The sequence below is a fragment of the Pristis pectinata genome, chromosome 19, assembly GCF_009764475.1.
Source record: "Pristis pectinata isolate sPriPec2 chromosome 19, sPriPec2.1.pri, whole genome shotgun sequence".
NCBI lineage: Eukaryota > Metazoa > Chordata > Chondrichthyes > Rhinopristiformes > Pristidae > Pristis > Pristis pectinata.
Window position 1 is genome coordinate 40,444,559 of NC_067423.1, and position 19,179 is coordinate 40,463,737.

The following is a 19,179-nucleotide window of genomic DNA, read 5'->3' on the forward strand; positions in this document are numbered from 1 at the left end:
CACAGTGAAATGCATCTTTTGCGTAGTGTTCTGGGGGCAGCCTGCAAGTGTCGCCACACTTCCGGCACGAATATAGCATGCCCACAACTTCCTAACCTATACGTCTTTGGAATGTGGGAGGAAACTGGAGCACCTGGAGGAAACCCACGCAGACACAGGGAGAATGTACAAACTCCTTACAGACAGCGGCAGGAATTGAACCCGGGTCGCTGGCGCTGTAATAGCGTGATGCTAACTGCTACACTACCCTGCACATAGATATGTGGAATCAACTGCCAGAGGAAGTGGTTGAGGCAGGTACAATAACAACTTTTAAAAGACAGTTGGACAGGTCCATGGATAGGAAAGGTTTAGAAGGTTATGGGCCAAACGCTGGCAAATGGGACTAGCTTAGATGCGGCATCTTGGTTGGCATGGACCAGTTGGGCCGAAGGGCCTGTTTCTGTGCTGTATGACTCTATGAGAAGTCACCCTCCTCCAGCACAAATCTCGGTTCACGTTCAAGAGCAGTACCAAGGGAAAGCAGCACTGTCAGAGGAGCTGCCTGTTGGAAGCCTTGTTCTACTCCCTCAGGTGGGTGTAACCAACCCGAGGGCACCATTGGACGACCAGCACATCTCCTCACGTAAAGGGGCGCAGAAATCTGGAGCTCTCTCCACGGAAACGTGGTTGAGACAGGCACTCAACTGAATATTGATTTTGGTTAGGTAAGGTTACTTAGAACCAAGGTGAATACATAGAGTTGAGACACAGGTCAGTAGAGAAGTAACTAATAGGCAAACTGGCTGAGGGACGTTGGAGAGTCAGGGAGAGAAACAGCGCAGAGACAGGCCCTTCAGCCCATCGTGTCTGCACCAACCATCCATTTACACTAACCCTTCCCTTACCCATTTTATTCGCCCCTCAACGCCCCCAGATTCTACCACTTATCTACACACTGGGGGCAATTTCCAGTGGCCAAAATACCCACATGACTTTGGGATGTGGGAGGAAACCGGAGCACCCGGAGGAAACCCATGCAGTCACGGGGGGGGGGGGGGCGGGGGAGGTGCAAACTCCACACAGATGGCACTAGAGGTCAGAATTGAACCCAAATCACTGGAACTGTGAGGCAGCCGCTCCACTAGCTGTGCTCCTGTGCCACAAGAGAAGGGGTAACATACATTCTTACAACCCAAGTTCTTCCTGATGATCTGATCAATATTTTCCCTCAATCTTTATTAGCTACGTTGATTATCGAGTCTTTATTTCACTGCTGCTTGTACATTTTCAAAGGCATTTAATTGGCTTTAAAATCTAGAGGTCGTGAAATTCGTAAATAAATGCAAGAAGAGTTTTCTTGCCTCAATTTAACAGCTACATTACTGGAATATCAACCATTTGATTTTCAGACAACATTACCTTCAGTGAAAGGAAAGCTTCCAAACCGCAATGCTTGCGCAATGGTTCACTTCCTGCATTCGAATGACACCAGGAGTTAAATTCCTTGTGATTCGCCAGTTCAGAGCTGTTGCAATATGCAATTCATTTTACTGTCTGACCAAGACGTATGAGTTAGGCAGGTTCAAACAACATTCTCCTACCCTCATCCTGAAGTTTGCTGACACGTCAAATGCCTACAGAAAATTCGGTAATGGAAATGTCCTTCAATTGCTGAAGGAGAAATTTAAATAAGAGTGTAATATCCTATTCACCTGAACAGAAGCTTCTGAATGAAACTCAAATAAGAAAAGCAATGTCCAAATCTCTCGGACTACATCCACTGAAGGCAGGTCTCAGCTTCCCAGCTGCAAGTTTCAATCCATTACTCATATTTTGTTCCAACGACAGTTCGTTGATTCTGTAAAACACCATGTGATGGTTGCACAAAACAACAACTTGTGGCTGTGTAGATCAGGTAACCAAACTCTTGTTCAAGGGGGGGGCAAGTTGTGAGCGGTGTGTTTAAGAACAGGAGGGAGGTGAAAGGAGTTTCGGAGCTTAGCGCTCAGCTTAAGGCAAGGTGGAGCGAAAAGTGGGGATGCAAAGGACGGCTGGAGGAATACCGACCTCGAGAGGGCGGAGAAACTTTCATCACTGAACAATTCACCTGCTGAGGGCCAACCGCCAAGCGTCAATGGGAAACAAAGAACCGACAGAATCAGGATCTGGTTTATCATCACTGACATAGAACGTGGAATTTGTTGTTTTGCAGCAGCAGTACAGTGCAAAGACATAAACTTGCTTTAAGTTACAAAAGTGAATAAATAGTACAAAAAGGAATAACAAGGTGGTGTTCATGGTTTCATGGACCGTTCAGAGATCTGATCGCGGAGGGGAAGAAGCTGTTCCCTGAATCATTGAGTGTGGGTCTTCAGGCTCCTGTACCTCCTCCCCAGTGGTGGGAAGAAGAAGAGAGGCAGGTAGAGCTGGTTACAACTCTCACCTCCCTCCTGTTCTCAAAGACATTGCTCACAACTATCCCCCCTTGAACAAGAGTTTGGTTACCTGATCTACACAATCGCAAGTTGTTGTTGGTGCAGAACAACCATCACATGGTGTGCAAACACAGAAGCTTGAGGTTAAGGAGGCACCTCTCTGCCTGTCTCTCCATTGAGGTTCCCGCCCCACACATCCAAACATCAGTGACGATAGACTTCTAAGCCTGGATAAGATTGGATTGGCTAGTTTGCAGGAGCCTAACTCAAATGCTAGCAGCCGACAACACAGAAGGAACCCCACCTGCCTGTCCAATGTGTTCTGCCCTTCAGACAGGCCCTACCTTAAACGTGACTGAAGGAAGAGTACCTGAGATCGTCTCCTTCCTACTGCCTGCCCCACAGTTATTAACCTTTGAGTGCCCTTCACCAAGGCTTCTGCTCAGAAAGGGGAAAAGGCTCCCTGTGCTCACAAGACCTGTGTAACCCTGCCAGACATCAGCCCACAGAGGTCCTGGCTTACGTCCACCCGCGGGTGTCCTTAGAGAGGGAGCACGCGGCGTCCGCGGGCACCCTGGGTGAATTCCGCCATCGGTGGGCCCCTCAGGGGATGGCGTGTGTCGTGGACGGTGTGAACGAGATTCTCATCTGAAGTGGTGTGTTTTGCAGTCGTTTCGTTAGCGTTCTCTGCTGTCGTTATGTAGTTGGAATCTGTCTGTGTAGTTTTTCTTGTGTCAGTTGCTGTAATTTTGACACTGGATGTCATTTTATAGTGATTTTGGTCAATAAACTTTTGCATGTTCATAATAAAAAAAAGAGCTCACAGAGGCTGCCTAGTGTTCAGCTCAAAGCCAACTTTCTGCCTTCGAGGCAATAATACTCCTCAAACCTGTGGCTAGTCCAGCCAGACACTAACAATGACAACCTAGAAAGTGTGCAGGAACCCACTTTTCAGGGCTTCATTTGGGTTGCCACCTATTGCATTTCCACAATGGATCATGTACAATAACAGACACGCTGCAGCAGATTATTCCCCATGGCACTGAGCAAGGTGGGCTTTGGGCCTGTTAGGGACTACAAGATAACATAAGATATCATTATTAGTCACACGTACATCGAAACACACAGTAAAATGCATCTTTTGTGTAGAGTGTTCTGGGGGCAGCCCGCAAGTGTCGCCACGTTTCCGGTGCCAACACAGCATGCCCACAACTTCCTAACCCGTACGTCTTTGGAATGTGGGAGGAAACCGGAGCACCCGGAGGAAACCCACGCAGACACGGGGAGAACGTACAAACTCCTAACAGACAGCGGCCGGAATTGAACCCAGGTCGCTGGCACTGTAATAGCGTTACGCTAACCGCTACACTACCATGAAATGATGTGGATAGAAAGTTATAATACAAACAAGAACCAGTCTTCAAAACAAAAACCACTGATAGTACAAGCAGTAATCAGTTTTAAATGAAGACAGCTGTGTTAATAAGCAATACTGTCTACAGAGAACGGGCAAGGGGCTGGCTGCTCGAGAGATGTTGTTTGTAAACTGACGTGACCATGAGACACTCTCGTATGCATCAGCTAAATGTAGGATAATGGAGGTCATGTTAATCGACCAGGCATCAGACACCTCCAGCTAATGTAGGAATGCAGGGTTGCAATCCAAAACGTCAACAATTCCTTTCCTCCCACAGATGCTGCTCGACCGGCTGAGTTCCTCCCGCAGATCATTTGTTGCTTACCTTCAACTGAGCTATTTTTCATCATTGTGACTGAGACCAAGGAAGCTTCCAGACCAGACTTACTTTGTCATTTAGCACATTAAACGTGGTTATAGGCATATTTGCTCTGGCTATCAATAATTGGGACATCTGTGTCCCCAAAGAGTCAGCCCCCACAACACTAACTTTGGGTGCCTGGGTTCTGTGTCCTCAGAGCTTTTAGACCATCCGTGTGAATTACTTTGCCCCAGCAAAGGTGTTTGAACATTCAGAGGTGTCTTGTATGATCCCATTATAAATATGTAGTTCAATGGAACCATTTGTCAGACTCAATATCTTGGAGTAAATGATGTTACTGCGACTATTGAAATTGTATTGAATCACCTGCTGTTATCTCTGTTCTTAAGAGTATAAAAACTTGATGTACTTTGAGATTTTACTGAGGGGGTCTCCAAGAGAATGTTTGCTTGCCATGATGAATAAAGACCTTCATATGTACCAACTTTGTTGTCTCCATGACTTGGTCACGACAGGGTCCAATCTGGTTGCCTGCTGTCACCAACCCGACACCCAATCAATCACTGTGACCGGCTCAGTATAGCCCAGCACCTGGTAGGTCACAGCATGAGTTATTAAGCCAGGAAGATACTGATTGGTTAAAAAAAACAGAAACAGCTGCAAGCTGCCTACATTCATGGAAACAACTCATCCACATTTGTGTGCAAAAATGGCCAAGGTGACTACGAGCTGTCAGCTGTGAAGACCTACGGAGTCAGTGCAGCATGGAATGAGCACGGCAGACAACACCTTGTCATGAATGGTTCATTTCCATACCCACCATGGCAATTCCCTCTGTAACTTCCATGAGTTTTGCAAATGTGCAAAGGTGCCTGTCTATGTCAAAAGCTGTGTGGTTTGTCCTCTATTCCAGAGCCACCTATCACCTCTGTCATCTTCTCACCGCTACCATTGGGCAGGAGGTACAGAAGCCTGAAGTCCCACACCACCAGGTTCAGGAACAGCTACTTCCCTTCAACCATTCGGTTCTTGAACCAACCGGCAAAACCCTAATCACTACAGTGTAGCAACACTATGACCACTTTGCATTAAAGTTGGCTTTTTTTCATTCTACATGTGTTCTTTCTTGTAAAAACTGTGTATGATTTATGTTTAATTAATGTTTTCCTTGTGAATGCTGTTTATCTGATGATATGTGCCTGTGATGCTGCTGCAAGTAAGTTTTTCTTTGCACCTGTACATACATGTACTTGTGTACATGACAATAAACTTGACTTTGACTTTGAAGGGCTGGTAAATTAAAGCCACAACCCAGCAAGATTCCAGAATTTATAATTTGCCCAGTAACAGGATGTGGACATCTCAGGCAATGCTGCATGTATTGGTAGATTTCCTTTCCTCAAGTGAACCAGATGGATCTTTATCAACAGTTGGCTAACTTTATGGTTACTGAGAACAGTTACTTTTTAGTTCCAGATTTTATTTAATAATGTGAACTTAAATTCACTAGCTGCCATAGTAAGATTTGAACTGGATCAGTGGTCTGCTAGTCTAGTAACATAACCACTACCTTCCCATCCTCACACCTTACCATATGGTGACACAGGACAATGAACAATGGTTACCGGTGTGCAATAATATTCAGCCTTACAGAGGTTACAACAAGTGTGGTTGTCTGCAAATAAGTGGCAAGTCTTGCAAAGGAATCGCTGAAGCTTAGCCCAGAAGTAGGTTGGTTACCAAGTGAAGATCCAACTGCTGGAGGAACTCAGGGGGTCAGGCAGCATCTGCGAAGGGTGGGGAGAGGGACTGTCAACGTTTCGGGTCGAAACCCTGCATCAGGACTGAGAGCGGAGAGGGGAGATGGCCGGTATAGAGAGGGGAAGGGGAGTGGCGAGACGGGAGTCCGAGCCGATTGGTGGACTGAGGAGGGGTATAAGGTGACACAGGCAGGTAGTGCCAGGTAGGGGAGGGGTGGAGTTGGGAGACAGAGGCAGGTGGGTGATAGGTGGAAGCAGAGGGGAAAAAAGGGGGAGGTGGAGCCAGGTGGGGCGAGGGGATGGTGGAGGAGGAGAGGCAGCTGGAGGGGGATAAGTGGGAACACGAAGGGCTGCGGGTGCTGGACTCTGATCAGTAAGGGGAGGACAAGATCACAGGGATGCAAATGTAAATCTGAGGTGTTGTCTGACCAGAAACCATTGCAGGTCGGTGGGCTCAGGGGTTATTGGTGAGTGGGCTTGGGGAGCTTCGGATACAAGCAGCAGAGGTTTGGTTCAAGTCTACAGAGCGCAGAAGACAGGACATTACCAAAGGAGTACCGAATCATCAAGTCCGGAGGTTAACAAATGCACGCAATGGCCAAACAAAGACTTGTTTTAGGACATTCACTAAATTCCAGTCTTTCTCAGTTTACCTCAGTGCTTGCAGGTTAAGGTAATCCCTCAATTTACCAACCTTCAACTTACAAATTTTCACTCAAATGCCAAATAACTACGTTGTAGCGACTCACCGTCCGAGCAAGCGAACTGGGTCGGCGGTCGGGTGGCACATCGTCGGAGCGGCAAGGCCCAAGATGGCGTTGGGCCTTCGTCTTCCCCGAGCGACAGGGAGAACCCGTGTGCGGGAAAGGTTTGATGACGTAGCGTGTACGTCATTGCCGTTTTCAGTGGGCGGGAACAGTCTCTCTTAAAAGGCCTGCGCAAGGCGGGAAAATAAACCAGTTCTTGTTCTGAAACCCATTGACTAGTGTCTTGTTTTCACATCGCAGTAGCAGCCGCTACAACGTCTTCTATTTGTGAAGCTACTTCTCAGTACAATGACGTACCCTTCTCCATATAATACAATGTATCAGAATACCGACAATGCATTTCCTTTAACCTTCTCGATATATAAAATGTTGCTTAACACAATGTATGCCAGGAACACATCCCGCTCTTGAATTGAGGAATTACTGCTCTTAATTGGCCGCAAAAGTAGACTAAATCTGCCCCTGTATTTTAGACATCGTTTAGTGTCTCACATTAAAGGCAGCCTCCCCTCCATGGACTCTGTCTACACTTCTCGCTGCCTCAGTAAAGCAGCCAGCACAATCAAATACCCCACTCACCCCAGACATTCTTTCATTCTCTCTTCTCCCCCCTCCCATCAGGCAGAAGATACAAAAGCCTGAAAACAACGTACCACCAGGCTCAAGGACAGCTTCGATCCCACTGCTATAAGACTATTGAATGGTCCCCTAGTACAATAAGATGGTCTCTTGACCATCTACCTGGTCATGGCCTTGTACCTTATTATCTGGCTGCACTGCACTTTCTCTGTAACTGGAACACTTTATTCTGCATTCTGTTATTGTTTTACCTTGTACTACCTCAATGTACTGATGTGATGAAAGGATCTGTATGGATGGCATGCAAAACTGGTATATTCCTTGATTCTGAAAGGTCCTTGACAATTGGAGGCTTTTTCTTTCTACTTAACCTAAAGTAACAGAAGTACTTGTCTAAATTAAAACTTTCTGTCACTTTTCTTGTCATCTGACACTATTGGGTTATGTTAAGAATATTGTTGTCTTGAATATCATATAACCAGCCACAGAAGTGCAAAATATCAGTAATATACATGCCATACTAGTCCCTGCCACATTAGCACACTTGTCCCAGACAGCACTTGAGGTACATCCATGATGTATGTGCCATAAGATGCATTGCAACAACTCCCCAAGATTAGTAAAAATCTAACAAAGGGTCTCTGACCAGAAACATTGACTCTGTTTCTCTTCACACAGATGCAGCCTGACCTGCCGGGTATTTCCAGCATTTTCTGTGTTTGTTTTAAACCTCCTGAGATTATTTTGATGGCACTTCTCAGAGCTCCCAAGTGCTCCAAGACCTGGGAGTAAATCAAAGATTCCTTCATTGTGGCTGGAACAAGATGCTGGGCATCCAGAAACCAGTGTGGGTCAGCTGCACAGGACTGAAGCAGAATGTAGTTTGGTGACAATTAGGCCAGAGACGGCAGAGTTTTGGACAGCTCAAGGTTATGGAAAGTGGAAGTGAAAGTGAAGCAAAAGAATAGTCTAAACTGATCACACAACAGCTTAGCAACATAGAGTCATACAGCACGGAAACAGACCCTTCAGCCCAACTCGTCCATGCTGACCAAGATGTCTATCCGAGTGAGTCCCATTTGCCTGTGTTTGGCCCATATTCCTCTTAACCTTTCCTACCCCTGAACCTGTCCAACTCTCTTTTAAACATTGTAGATGTACCTGCCTCTACAGCTTCCTCTGGCAACTTGTTCCACATACCCACCACCCTCTGTGTGAAAATGTCCCTTCAGATCTCTTTTAAGTTTTTCCCCTCTCACCTTAAATCTCTGTCCTCTAGTTTTAGACTCCTCTACCCTGGGAAAAAGACTGTGCCCATCCACCTTATCTATACTTACATGATTTTATAAACCTCTATAATGTCACCCTTCAGCCTCCTAAGCTCCAGGGTATAAAGTCCCAGCCTATCCAGCCTCTCCTTATAAGTCAAAGCCCCTGGTACCAGGAACATCCTCGTGAATCTTTCCTGCATCCTTTCCAGCTTAATGACATCTTTCCTACAGCAGGGCAACCAGAACTGAGCAGAGCACTCCAAGTGCGCTCTCACCAATGACTTGTACAGTTGTAACATGACTGTTGGATCAGGAACAATGGGAGGCAAACTGTTCCTTTGAAATTCACCCGTTCGGTCAAGAAATTAGAAATATAACAGATTGAAGATGATAAATGTTCATCCAGAAATCTCTACCAGTGTGCTCCCCACTTCTTGTCAAATGTAGTAGTATCCCAAGTCTTGGATTGCACTTTCTCTGGGATCTCATGGTCCTGAATTTCCCTGGGACCTGATCAGAAGAGGACTGCTGGGGAGTGGAAGGTTGAACTGGGCTGCCATCACATGGATGGGAGGTTCCAGCTGGCGGTTTGTGGCCTATCCTCCTCCCTGGAACTGACCACAGCAAGGCCCGAGTTCAAGTCTCAACACGGCAGCTGTGGGGTTCTGTTAATCATTTGGAACTAAACAAAAAGTCAATAATAATGATGACCACAAACTATGAGACTGTTGTGACTGGTTCTTCGGGGGAGCAAGTCAAGTCATAGAGTCATACGGCACAGAAACAGGTCCTTCTGCCCAACTGGTCCACGCTGATCAAGGTTTCCACCGAAGCTAGTCCCATTGCCCGTGTTTGGCCCATATCCCTCTAAACCTTCCCTATCCATGTACCCGTCCAAGTGTCCAAAGTCTGTCATCCCCTCCTGCTGAGGTTTGTGAATGACTCCAGGCACACTGGTGAGATTATCCTCCAAATGCCTCCTGAAATGGCCTTTCAGTCCACTATATTGAAGGGCAGTTAAGGATGGGCAATCAATACTGGTCTTGCCAGCTGCATCCAGATCCGAAAAAAATGAGTGTATTTTTTTTAAAAAAGGACTATGGCACCTGAAATATCCATGGCTCCTGCCCCTTGTGATTGAGACCCTGGCAGGTTCCAAGCATCAACGTCCAGCAGCTACAGAAGTGCAGCCCAACGTAAATCACAAGGGAGAATCAGCCTGGGATTGGTCTAAATAACCACTGTTTGTTAAGTCATTCCCATTATACAACAGCTTGGCTGAAGATGAGGTTTTTTAACCTCTAACGCTGGGTCTGACGGTGGCTTCATCAGTCCAGCTCAGTAGCACCATCGTCCACTCTCACCCTGTTGAGGCAGACTCCAAATATTTGTCTGTCCCATCCCAAATCCCATGTCTCCTACTTCACTGGCCACTGATAAGCTGCTGCAATCACAATGCAGGAGGCTGCTGTAAATCTTAAATTAAGAACAGAAGACTACACTCAAAGCTATGGAGTACAGGACGTTAGGGTTCTGTTGCTCTTCACTCTTGAGCAAAACATACGTCAGACTGCTGTTAATTGATTACAGCTCAGTGAACACCATCATCCCCTCAGTACTAATCAACAAGCTTCAAAACCTGGGCCTCTGTACCTCCCTCTGCAACTGGATCCTCAAACTTCCTTATCAGGAGACCACAGTCAGTGCGGATCAGTGATAACATGTCCTCCTCGCTGACAATCAACACAGGTGCACCTCAAGGATGCGTGCTTAGTCCACTGCTCTACTCCCTCTACACTCATGACAGTGTGTCTAGGCATAGCTCAAACACCATCTATAAATTCGCCAATAGCACCACTGTTGTTGACAGAATCTCAGATGGCAATGAGGAGCCGTACAGGAGTGAGGTAGATCGGCTGGTTGAGTGGTGTCGCAACAACAACCTCGCACACAACATCAGCAAGACCAAGGAACTGATTGTGGACTTCAGGAAGGGGAAGTCAGGAGAACACACACCAGTCCTCACTGAGGGGTCAGTGGTGGAAAGGGTGAGCAGCTTCAAGTTCCTGGGTGTCAACATCTCAGAGGATCTGTCTTTGGCCCAACACATTGATGCAATCACGAAGAAGGCATGCCAGCTGCTCTACTTCATTAGGAGTTTGAGGAGATTTGGTCTGTCACCAAAGACTCTTTCAAATTTCTACAGATGTATGATGGAGAGCATCCTGACTGGTTGCATCACCGCCTGGTATGGAGGCTCCAATGTGCAGGATCGATACAGGCTGCAGAGGGTTGCAGACTCGACCAGCTCCATCACAGATACAACCCTCCCCGCCATCGAGGACATCTTCAAGAGGCTCATCACCCAGGACATGCCCTCTTCATGTTACTACCACTGGGGAGGAGGTACAGGAGCCTGAAGACCCACACTCAACGTTTCAGGAACAGCTTCTTCCCCTCCGCCATCAGATTCCTGAATTGTCCATGAACATGACCTCGTTATTCCTCTTTTGCACTAATCATTTATTTTTGTAACTTACAGCAAATTTTATGCCTTGCACTGTACTGCTGTCGCAAAACAACACATTTCACGACATATGTCAGTGATAATAAACGATTATGTTTTCTTACAGGGCTTTTTGTCTGGTTGTACTGCAACTATCAGTCAAGGCTGGAGCCTACATACAGCATTGCACTGGGCAGACATTACTCCTTGAAACAATAGAAATGGTGATAAGCTTATCACTTTAAAGTTCTTGTGATCTGGAGCAAACGCCCTTTTGCAGCAGCTTTTCCAAGTTCATTGTAACTGCACTGTGTAATGAATTGACCTGTACGATCGGTATGCAAGACAAGTTTTTCACTGTACCTCGGTACAAGTGACAATAATAAACCAATACCAGTACATGAAACTTGCTCATTTTACAGAATGAACCATTACTAAGAAGGTCACTCCATCAGTAAGTTCAAGTTACTTTATTGTCATTCATCCATATGCTATAAAAACACAAGGGGGAACGAAATGTTATTTCCCCCAGACTCACACAACAGAGGACGTACATAAAACAGAAGACCTCCAAAAAATGCAGACAAAAAAAAATTATGCAAGTACAAATAGTGCAAAAAAAAGTATATACAGAATACAATTTAGTGCAGAGTTAGTGCAAAACCGAGTTGGATAAAGAAAATACAGAGCTCAGTGTGTTGCACTAATTGCATAAACATGTTCAGCAGCAGCCAGAGTTCTTATACACCATTGTGCAAACCAGGGCTTTTGACGTGGCATTTGTCTGAAACTGTCTCCAGAATCAACAATGAGATAAATATTCAACGCAACCTTACTTTTACAGAAATGTGCTATTAGAGAGAAAGGTTAGGAAGAAATTAAACATGCTGGAGAGACAGGGTAATTGCTACAATCTGAGCCATCTTTCCATACCTCTCCTGCTGCACAGTGCACGGGTTATACTCACACAGAAGATAGGAATGCTCAGCCTATACCTGCACCTGCACTGACACTCAGATCATTCATCAGCAACGATTCCATTCGCCATGTTGTGCCCTAACTCTAACCCTTCACCAACAACCAATCAACTGACTCCCACCGTTAATAGCTCCATATTCTTTCTAATCCTCCCTATGAAACCTTTCTCACCCCTCAGAGCCTCAGCAGATTTTTGGGAGAGAATTATACCTGATGTTGCTGCCGTCAACAGTCTGGTCTTCATTTTAAGGTTATACTCCCTCAGCAACAGAAATAACTTACTTCTACCAGACTTTCAACTCCCATGATCATTATATTCCATCGGATGACTCTTCTTTATATTTCAAAACTAAACTTTATTCATAAAAAGTATATGCAAGAAATACAAAAGGTGACTCTTCTGTATTCAACCCTTACCATCCGGGACACGCCCTCTTCTCGTTACTACCATCGAGGAGGAGGTACAGGAGCCTGAAACTTGTACTCAACAATTCAGAAATAGCTTCTTCCCCTCCGCCATCAGATTTCTGAATGGTCCATGAACCCGTGAACACTACCTTGTTATTCCTTTTTTTTGCACTATTTATTTATTTTTGTAATTTATAGTAATTTTATGTCTTTGCACTGTACTGCTGCTGCAAAACAACAAATTTCACGTCATACAAGTCAGTGATAATAAATCCGATTCTGACTCAAAAGTATGCTACCTGATTAACTTAGCCTCTTTAACTCTAGTGTAACAGGTGGATGCGTTTTACACGTCCTCCAAGGTCAATTTGACTGAGGTGCAACGTTGAGAACTGTGTGCAGTTCTCAAGATATGGCCTCCTTACAGCCCCAAAGGAACAGATGATGTTACCACAACTAACAGGACTGGGTCTAGATATTAACCCTTTCACAAGTGACATCTAATGGACATTATAGGACTGGAACTATGAGTCCCTCAAAAGTCTAACCACCAAGTAAATCTGGGACAGACTCTAAATTTCAGGCTATAAAGTGTAAAAAGACTGAATTTTTTAATTTAACTGAACAATAAAGGCCAAATTACTGTATATAATCCAGTTTCACAACCATGCCTCAAAACGTGTACAGTTCTTGTGAAACACAGCACAGGTTTACAGGGAGAAGCTCATTTCAGGTAATGAGATATGCATGGTGCATTCCAACAGCCTAAGCGTGCCAAGTCTCAAACAAAGCACAGATTCAGTGGGGGAAATCGCAACATGCATCCCTAATTATAATCCTGAATTTGCTTCAAGTTGGCACAAAGGAAAGTCAAAAGGAATCTTCACAGTTAGAAGGCAGACATTGCAACAAGCGGCATCTTCTCCTACCGTCCTTCAGTGATGTAAACTAAGCAAAAGCCAATCAACTCACCAAAAACTGTCTGCGATAGATATCTTACATTGAAGGAGGCCTCGAATTAATTGGGTTTCAAAGAGTTCACCAGGCAAACATTAGTCAATTAAACCACACTCTCTTCAAGACATTGGTAACTAGCTTCCAGACCCCCATCTCTCTCTCTTCCTGCTTAACCACTGATACACATAAATCACAGATGATAACCGACCCTCTCTCTCACAGTACCCAAACTCACGTTCAGTGATCCCATGGCCAAATTTAACAAACAGCATGGATTTCTCCCCGCTGATGGATAAGTATTGGCCACAACAAAGACCATTGTCGGACCCACTTATTTTCGAATCTGCAGGTTCTTTCAGGAGTCCAGGAATGAGTTGGAAACAACTTGATGCTTCACAAAGTTTTATTGGAAAAGCTTAAAACGAAGAAATAGTCACAGAGCACACGGCACTAGCTTTACTACTAGGAGATGAGCCGAGACAAAAGGAACTAAAGATGAGCTCGGGCCAGGTGGAAGAGAGCAAGACAGAGATTAAACAAAAACGACACCTTTTATACCTGATAAGAGGTACACCTTAGCTAACAATAGTCTAATCAGGAAACCTATTAGATCCCTGTGACAAAACCAACCAATGAGAAAACATGTATTCTCCTGATGGACGAACCAATAAGCTAGGAAGTGGCCATGCGTTGTGCAGCCACTTGAGGTGTATTAAACACTATACATGTTAAAAAAAACTACTTAAAACAGTTGAATCCAACACCATCAAATGAAAATCAAAAAGCTGCAGATGCTGGGAATCTGGAAAATAAAGCAGAAAATGCTGAAGCACTCAGCAGCACACAGTGGGGCAGCTGGTAGACCTTCCTCCTCACAGCTCCAGGGTTCAATCCTGACCTCCGGTGCTATCTGTGAGGAGTTTGTACGTTCTCCCTTTGACCACATGGGTTTCCTCCGGGTGCTCCGGTTTCCTCCTACATCCCAGACATGTGGGTTTGTAGGTTAATTGGTCACTGTAAATTGTCCCTGGTGCGTAGGCCAATGATAGAATCTGGAGGGAGCTGATGGTGCAATTCTGGTCACCCCATTACAGGAAGGATGTGGAGGCTTTAGAGAGGGTGCAGAAGAGGTCAACCAGGATGCTGCCTGGATTAGAGGGCTGGTGCTATGAGGAGAGGTTGGACAAACTTGGGTTGGTTTCTCTGGAGCAGCGGAGGCTGAGGGGAGACCTGATAGAAGTTTATAAAATTATGAGAGGCATAGATAGGGTAGACAGCCAGGATATTTTTCCCCAAGTAGAAATGTCAAATACTAGAGGACATGCACTTAAGGCAAGAGGGAGAAAGTTTAAAGGAGATGTGTGGGGCAAGTTTTTTTTACACAGAGAGCAGTGGGTGCCTGGAATGGGCTGCCAGGGGTGGTGGTGGAAGCAGATATGATAGAGGTGTTTAAGAGGCTTTTAGATGAATATGCAGGGAATGGAGGGATATGGTGTATGGGGGGGGGGGGGGGGGGATCCTGGGGGTCCGAAGGTTGAGCACCGGGGTGCATGTCCTGGGCCTTTCCCTCCCTCACACTCTCTCCGACACTGCCTATGTTTTTGGAAAGTCTCAGACACTGGACCCCACAGTAATTCATGCTACTGCCTCACGGTTCCACAGTTCAATCCTGACCTCAGATGCAGTCAGTGTGGGGTTTGCACGTTCTCCCTGTGACTGCATGGGTTTCCTCCCACATCCCAAAAGTACGCTGGTAAGTCATTTGCAATTGGTTTATGTAGCAAGGGACAGTGAAAAACCTGTTTTGCATGCCATCCATACTGATCATTTCATTACATCAGTGCATTGAGGTACTACCTGGTGAAAAGGCATTAACAGTATGCAGAGTATTGTGTTACAGTAACAGTGAAAGTGCAATGCAGGTAGACAATAGGGTGCAAGGGGCATGACGAGGTAGATTGTGAGGTCAAGAGTCCATCTTAACGTTCAATAGTCTTATAACAGCAGGACAGAAGCTGTCCTTGAGCTTGGTGGGATGTGCTTTCAGGCTTTTGTATCTTCTGCCCGACTGGGGGGGGGGGGGGGGGGGGGGATGTCTGGGGACGGGAGGGGGTCTCTGATTATGTTGGTTAATCAGCCACCGTAAAAGGCTAAGGGGTCAAAGGGGAGTTCGTGGGTACATGAGGGGGAAGAGAGTTGAGGGGTGCAGGGAAGTAAGGAGAAGGGGAATGGGACTGATGGGGATGCTCATCCAGAAGTTGGTGCAGACAGACACAAAGGGCAGAATGGCCTCTTCCTCTGTCATAGTAAGTAAAGCCACACAACCTTTCATACTGTGGAACTAAAAGATAGCCCAGATAACAAAGGCTACTAGAATGGTTTAACCATTAACATCAGCCCAGGATCAGCAAGTATTGGCTGTGCTTACTCCACTTGGTTGAGCGAGCTGGGGCTTTTCTCTTTGGAGAGGAGGAGGATGAGAGGTGACGATAGAGGTGTACAAGATGATAAGAGGCATAGATCGAGTGGACAGTCAGAGACTTTTTCCCAGGGTGAAAATGGCTAACACAAGAGGACATAATTTTAAGGTGATTGGAGGAAGGTATAAGGGGGATGTCAGGGGTAAGTTTTTTACACAGAGAGTGGTGGGTGCGTGGAACGCACTGCCGGCAGAGGCTGTGGGGGCAGATACATTAGGGACATTTAAGAGACTCTTAGACAGACACATGAATGATAGAGAAATGGAGGGCTATGTGGGAGGGAAGGGTCAGATAGATCTTAGAGCAGGATAAAATGTCGGCACAACATCGTGGGCCGAAGGGCCTGTACTGCACTGTAGTGTTCTATGTTCACTGACGGGAACGTGTAAATGAATTAAACTTGGTATTAAACAGTGCTGGAAATCTCACAGGTAGGTACCGGTTCACCCCACACTCCCCACTTCTGGTGGGGAAATAAACAGAGCCTGTGTTTCCCGGCTCCTGGTCTGGTGACTCCAGCTCTCACGGTTATTCCACTATTGTCATTCAGCATCTTTTTTTTGCGCTAGTTCAGCTTGCACCATTTTTCACCCTGCTGTTGTTTTGCACTTGGCACTGCATTTATTATTACCGTGTACACTGTTTACACTCTGAGCAAGGAATTTCATTGCACCCTGGAGTATATGAAAATAAACTAATCGGAATCTGGCCAACGCCTGGAGCAGACTTGGTCACCAGCCCTCCCCTACACAGCCTGACCTGTTGAATGGTTACACCAGCTAGTTTTGTTTAAATTGCAATAAATTCCAGACTAAAACTTTTGCAACACTTGTGCAATGTTAATTGCAACTTGATGTAACGTACAGGAAAATGACTGCTTAATCCTGCAGTGTGAAGATACTCATAATGACAGCTGCTCAAACACGGAAGGACAGTCCCACACGTAATCCCACGCTGAGCTTCAGGATTCCCACAGGATACCCCCACCCGGAGCAGGGCAGGAAGGGAGATGTCCCGGGCGGGGGGAGGGGTTTTGTAGATCTCACCACCGCCCACCCCCAACCCCAGCCCCAGCCCACTGTGAAGGAGCACAGATTCGGCCAGCGCTTACCAAGAGGCTGCCCTTGGGATCCGACCGTGCAGGAGTTGCCCTGCCGCGTTCACATAGCAGTGGGGCACCGGGGAGGGACGGCCTGTCCCGGCCAGGGGTCTGCCCGAGGCTTGCTGCTCCCCCCCGTAACAACACAGCAAAGGTCCGGCAGGCACCTCCTGCACAGTGAGATCCCACAGGCGAGCCGGCACCGCCGCCCCAGCACTGGGATGGCACAGATTAACCAGTCACTAAATAAATAAATTGTGTGTGCGAGCGTGTGTGTGTGTGCATGAGCGGGTGAGCGTGAGGCGTGTGTGTGTGTGTGTGTGTGTGTGTGTGTGTGTGTGTGTGTGTGTGCGCGCGCGTTGTGTGGATCTGTGTAAGTGTGAATGTGTGTGTGCGTGAGAGTGTGTTAGTGTGTGCGCATGTGTGCATGAGTGTGTGTGTGTGTGTCTGTGTGAGTGTGTGTGAGTGCCACCAACACTGCTGGGGAGGTTTCCGTTTTCAGAGGTGCTGGTGTATCTGGGATGGTGGGGGGGGGAGGGGGGGGGAGGGGGGGGGTAAGGGGGAGGGGGAAGAGGGAGGGGAGAAGGGAGGGGAGAGGGGGTGGGGTGAGATGGGGAAGGGGAGGGGTGGGGTGGAGAGGAGGCAGGTGGGGAGGGGTGAGAGAGGGTGGGGGGTTGGGTGGGGGTAGGGGAGGGGGTGTGGTTTGTTGGGGAAGGGCTGTGGGGGAGTTTGGAAGAGTTGGGGTGGTGGTGTGTTGGGGGTGGGGGAGGGGAGGGGAGGGGAGGGGTGAGAGTTGGTGGGGAGAGGGGGTGGGGGACAGATGGGGTGGGGGAGAGATGGTGAGGGAGTTGGGAGTTTTGGGGGTGGGGAGAGTTGGGGTGAGTTGGAGATGGGGGAGAGTTGGGAGAGTTGGGGTGGGGGTGTTGAAGGTGAGAGAGAGTTGGGGGAGAGTTGGTGGGGAGAGTTGGGAGAGAGTTGGGAGGGAGTTGGGGTGGTGCGGAGGGGATTGGATGCGGAGCAGAGGGGAGGGGATCCGGAGGGGAGGGGAGAGGGTTCGGGAGGGGATCGGGGGGAGGGGAGGGGAGGGGAGGGGAGAGGGGGTTCGGGAGGGGATCGGGGAGAGGGGAGGGGAGAGGGGGTTCGGGAGGGGATCGGGGGGAGGGGAGGGGAGAGGGGGTTCGGGAGGGGAGGGGAGAGGGTTCGGGAGGGGAGGGGAGGGGAGAGGGGGAAGGGATCGGGGGAGGGGAGAGGGGGTTCGGGAGGGGAGGGGAGGGGATCGGGGGAGGGGAGAGGGGGTTCGGGAGAGGGGGGAGGGGAGAGGGGGGAGGGGAGAGGGGGGAGGGGGGAGGGGAGGGGAGAGGGGGTTGGGGCGGGGAGGGGAGGGAAGGTGCTGGGGGCTCCCCGGCAGCGGCCGGCGCTGCCTCCGCTCCCCTCCCGCCGCGACCTGCCCCGGCCCCGGCCCGGGTTCAGCGCCACTTCCTACTCGGCCTCGGCTCCCGCGGGCCGGGTGTGGGGGCGACCCTCCCCCTCGTTCCCGGCCCGGCCCCCGGGGGCACGGAGCGGGGGCCGGGACTTTGCCCGGAGCTGCCCCGGTCTTCACTCACCCCAGCGTGCTGATGAAGCCATTGACAGTGCCCTCGGCGTACAGGGACACGATGTCCCCGATGTGGAGGAAGCTGGACATCTTCTCCATCTTCTCATGGTCCAGGGTGCAGCCCGGGCAGGAGGGGGTTCACCGGTGGCTGCCAGCGGCCGGGCTCCCGGAGAGAGGCGGCCGGAGCCGCAGTAAACACTCGCTGACACACACACACAGCGGCAGCGGCAACGCGGAAGTGTGCGGGAATGTCAGCGGGGTGGCACTGCCTCTGCCCGCACTCCGCTCCCAACACCTCCCCTTCCGCAAGCTGACCGCGTGTGAAGCACTCACACTCAGTCTCTCACACTCTCACAGTCTCACACTCACTCACACAGTCTCACACACTCACACTTACACACTCACTCACACACACACACACTTGCAGACACATACACACACATTCTCACACACACTTGCAGACACACAATCACAAACACACTCGCACACACATTCACTCACACACATGCAAACACACTCAAGCACAAACAGACACATTCACAAACTCACACATGCACACACACATTCATTCACAAACACAAATGCACGCACAAACACACATTCATACACAAACACACGTGCATG

At 48.1% G+C, this 19,179-nt stretch overlaps 1 protein-coding gene across 2 annotated transcripts in view; it reads right to left on the minus strand.

The window, feature by feature from the left end:
- The window catches only part of itpr2 (inositol 1,4,5-trisphosphate receptor, type 2), a 286,274-nt gene extending 267,450 nt beyond the window's left edge, over positions 1-18,824 (minus strand). For both annotated transcript variants that reach the window (XM_052034332.1, XM_052034331.1), the window contains exon 1: positions 18,566-18,824. In XM_052034332.1, coding sequence (XP_051890292.1) covers positions 18,566-18,654 — 89 coding nt within the window. In that variant the 5' untranslated portion in view covers positions 18,655-18,824. The remainder of the gene's footprint in view (positions 1-18,565) is intronic.
- Positions 18,825-19,179: the final 355 nt, after the last annotated feature.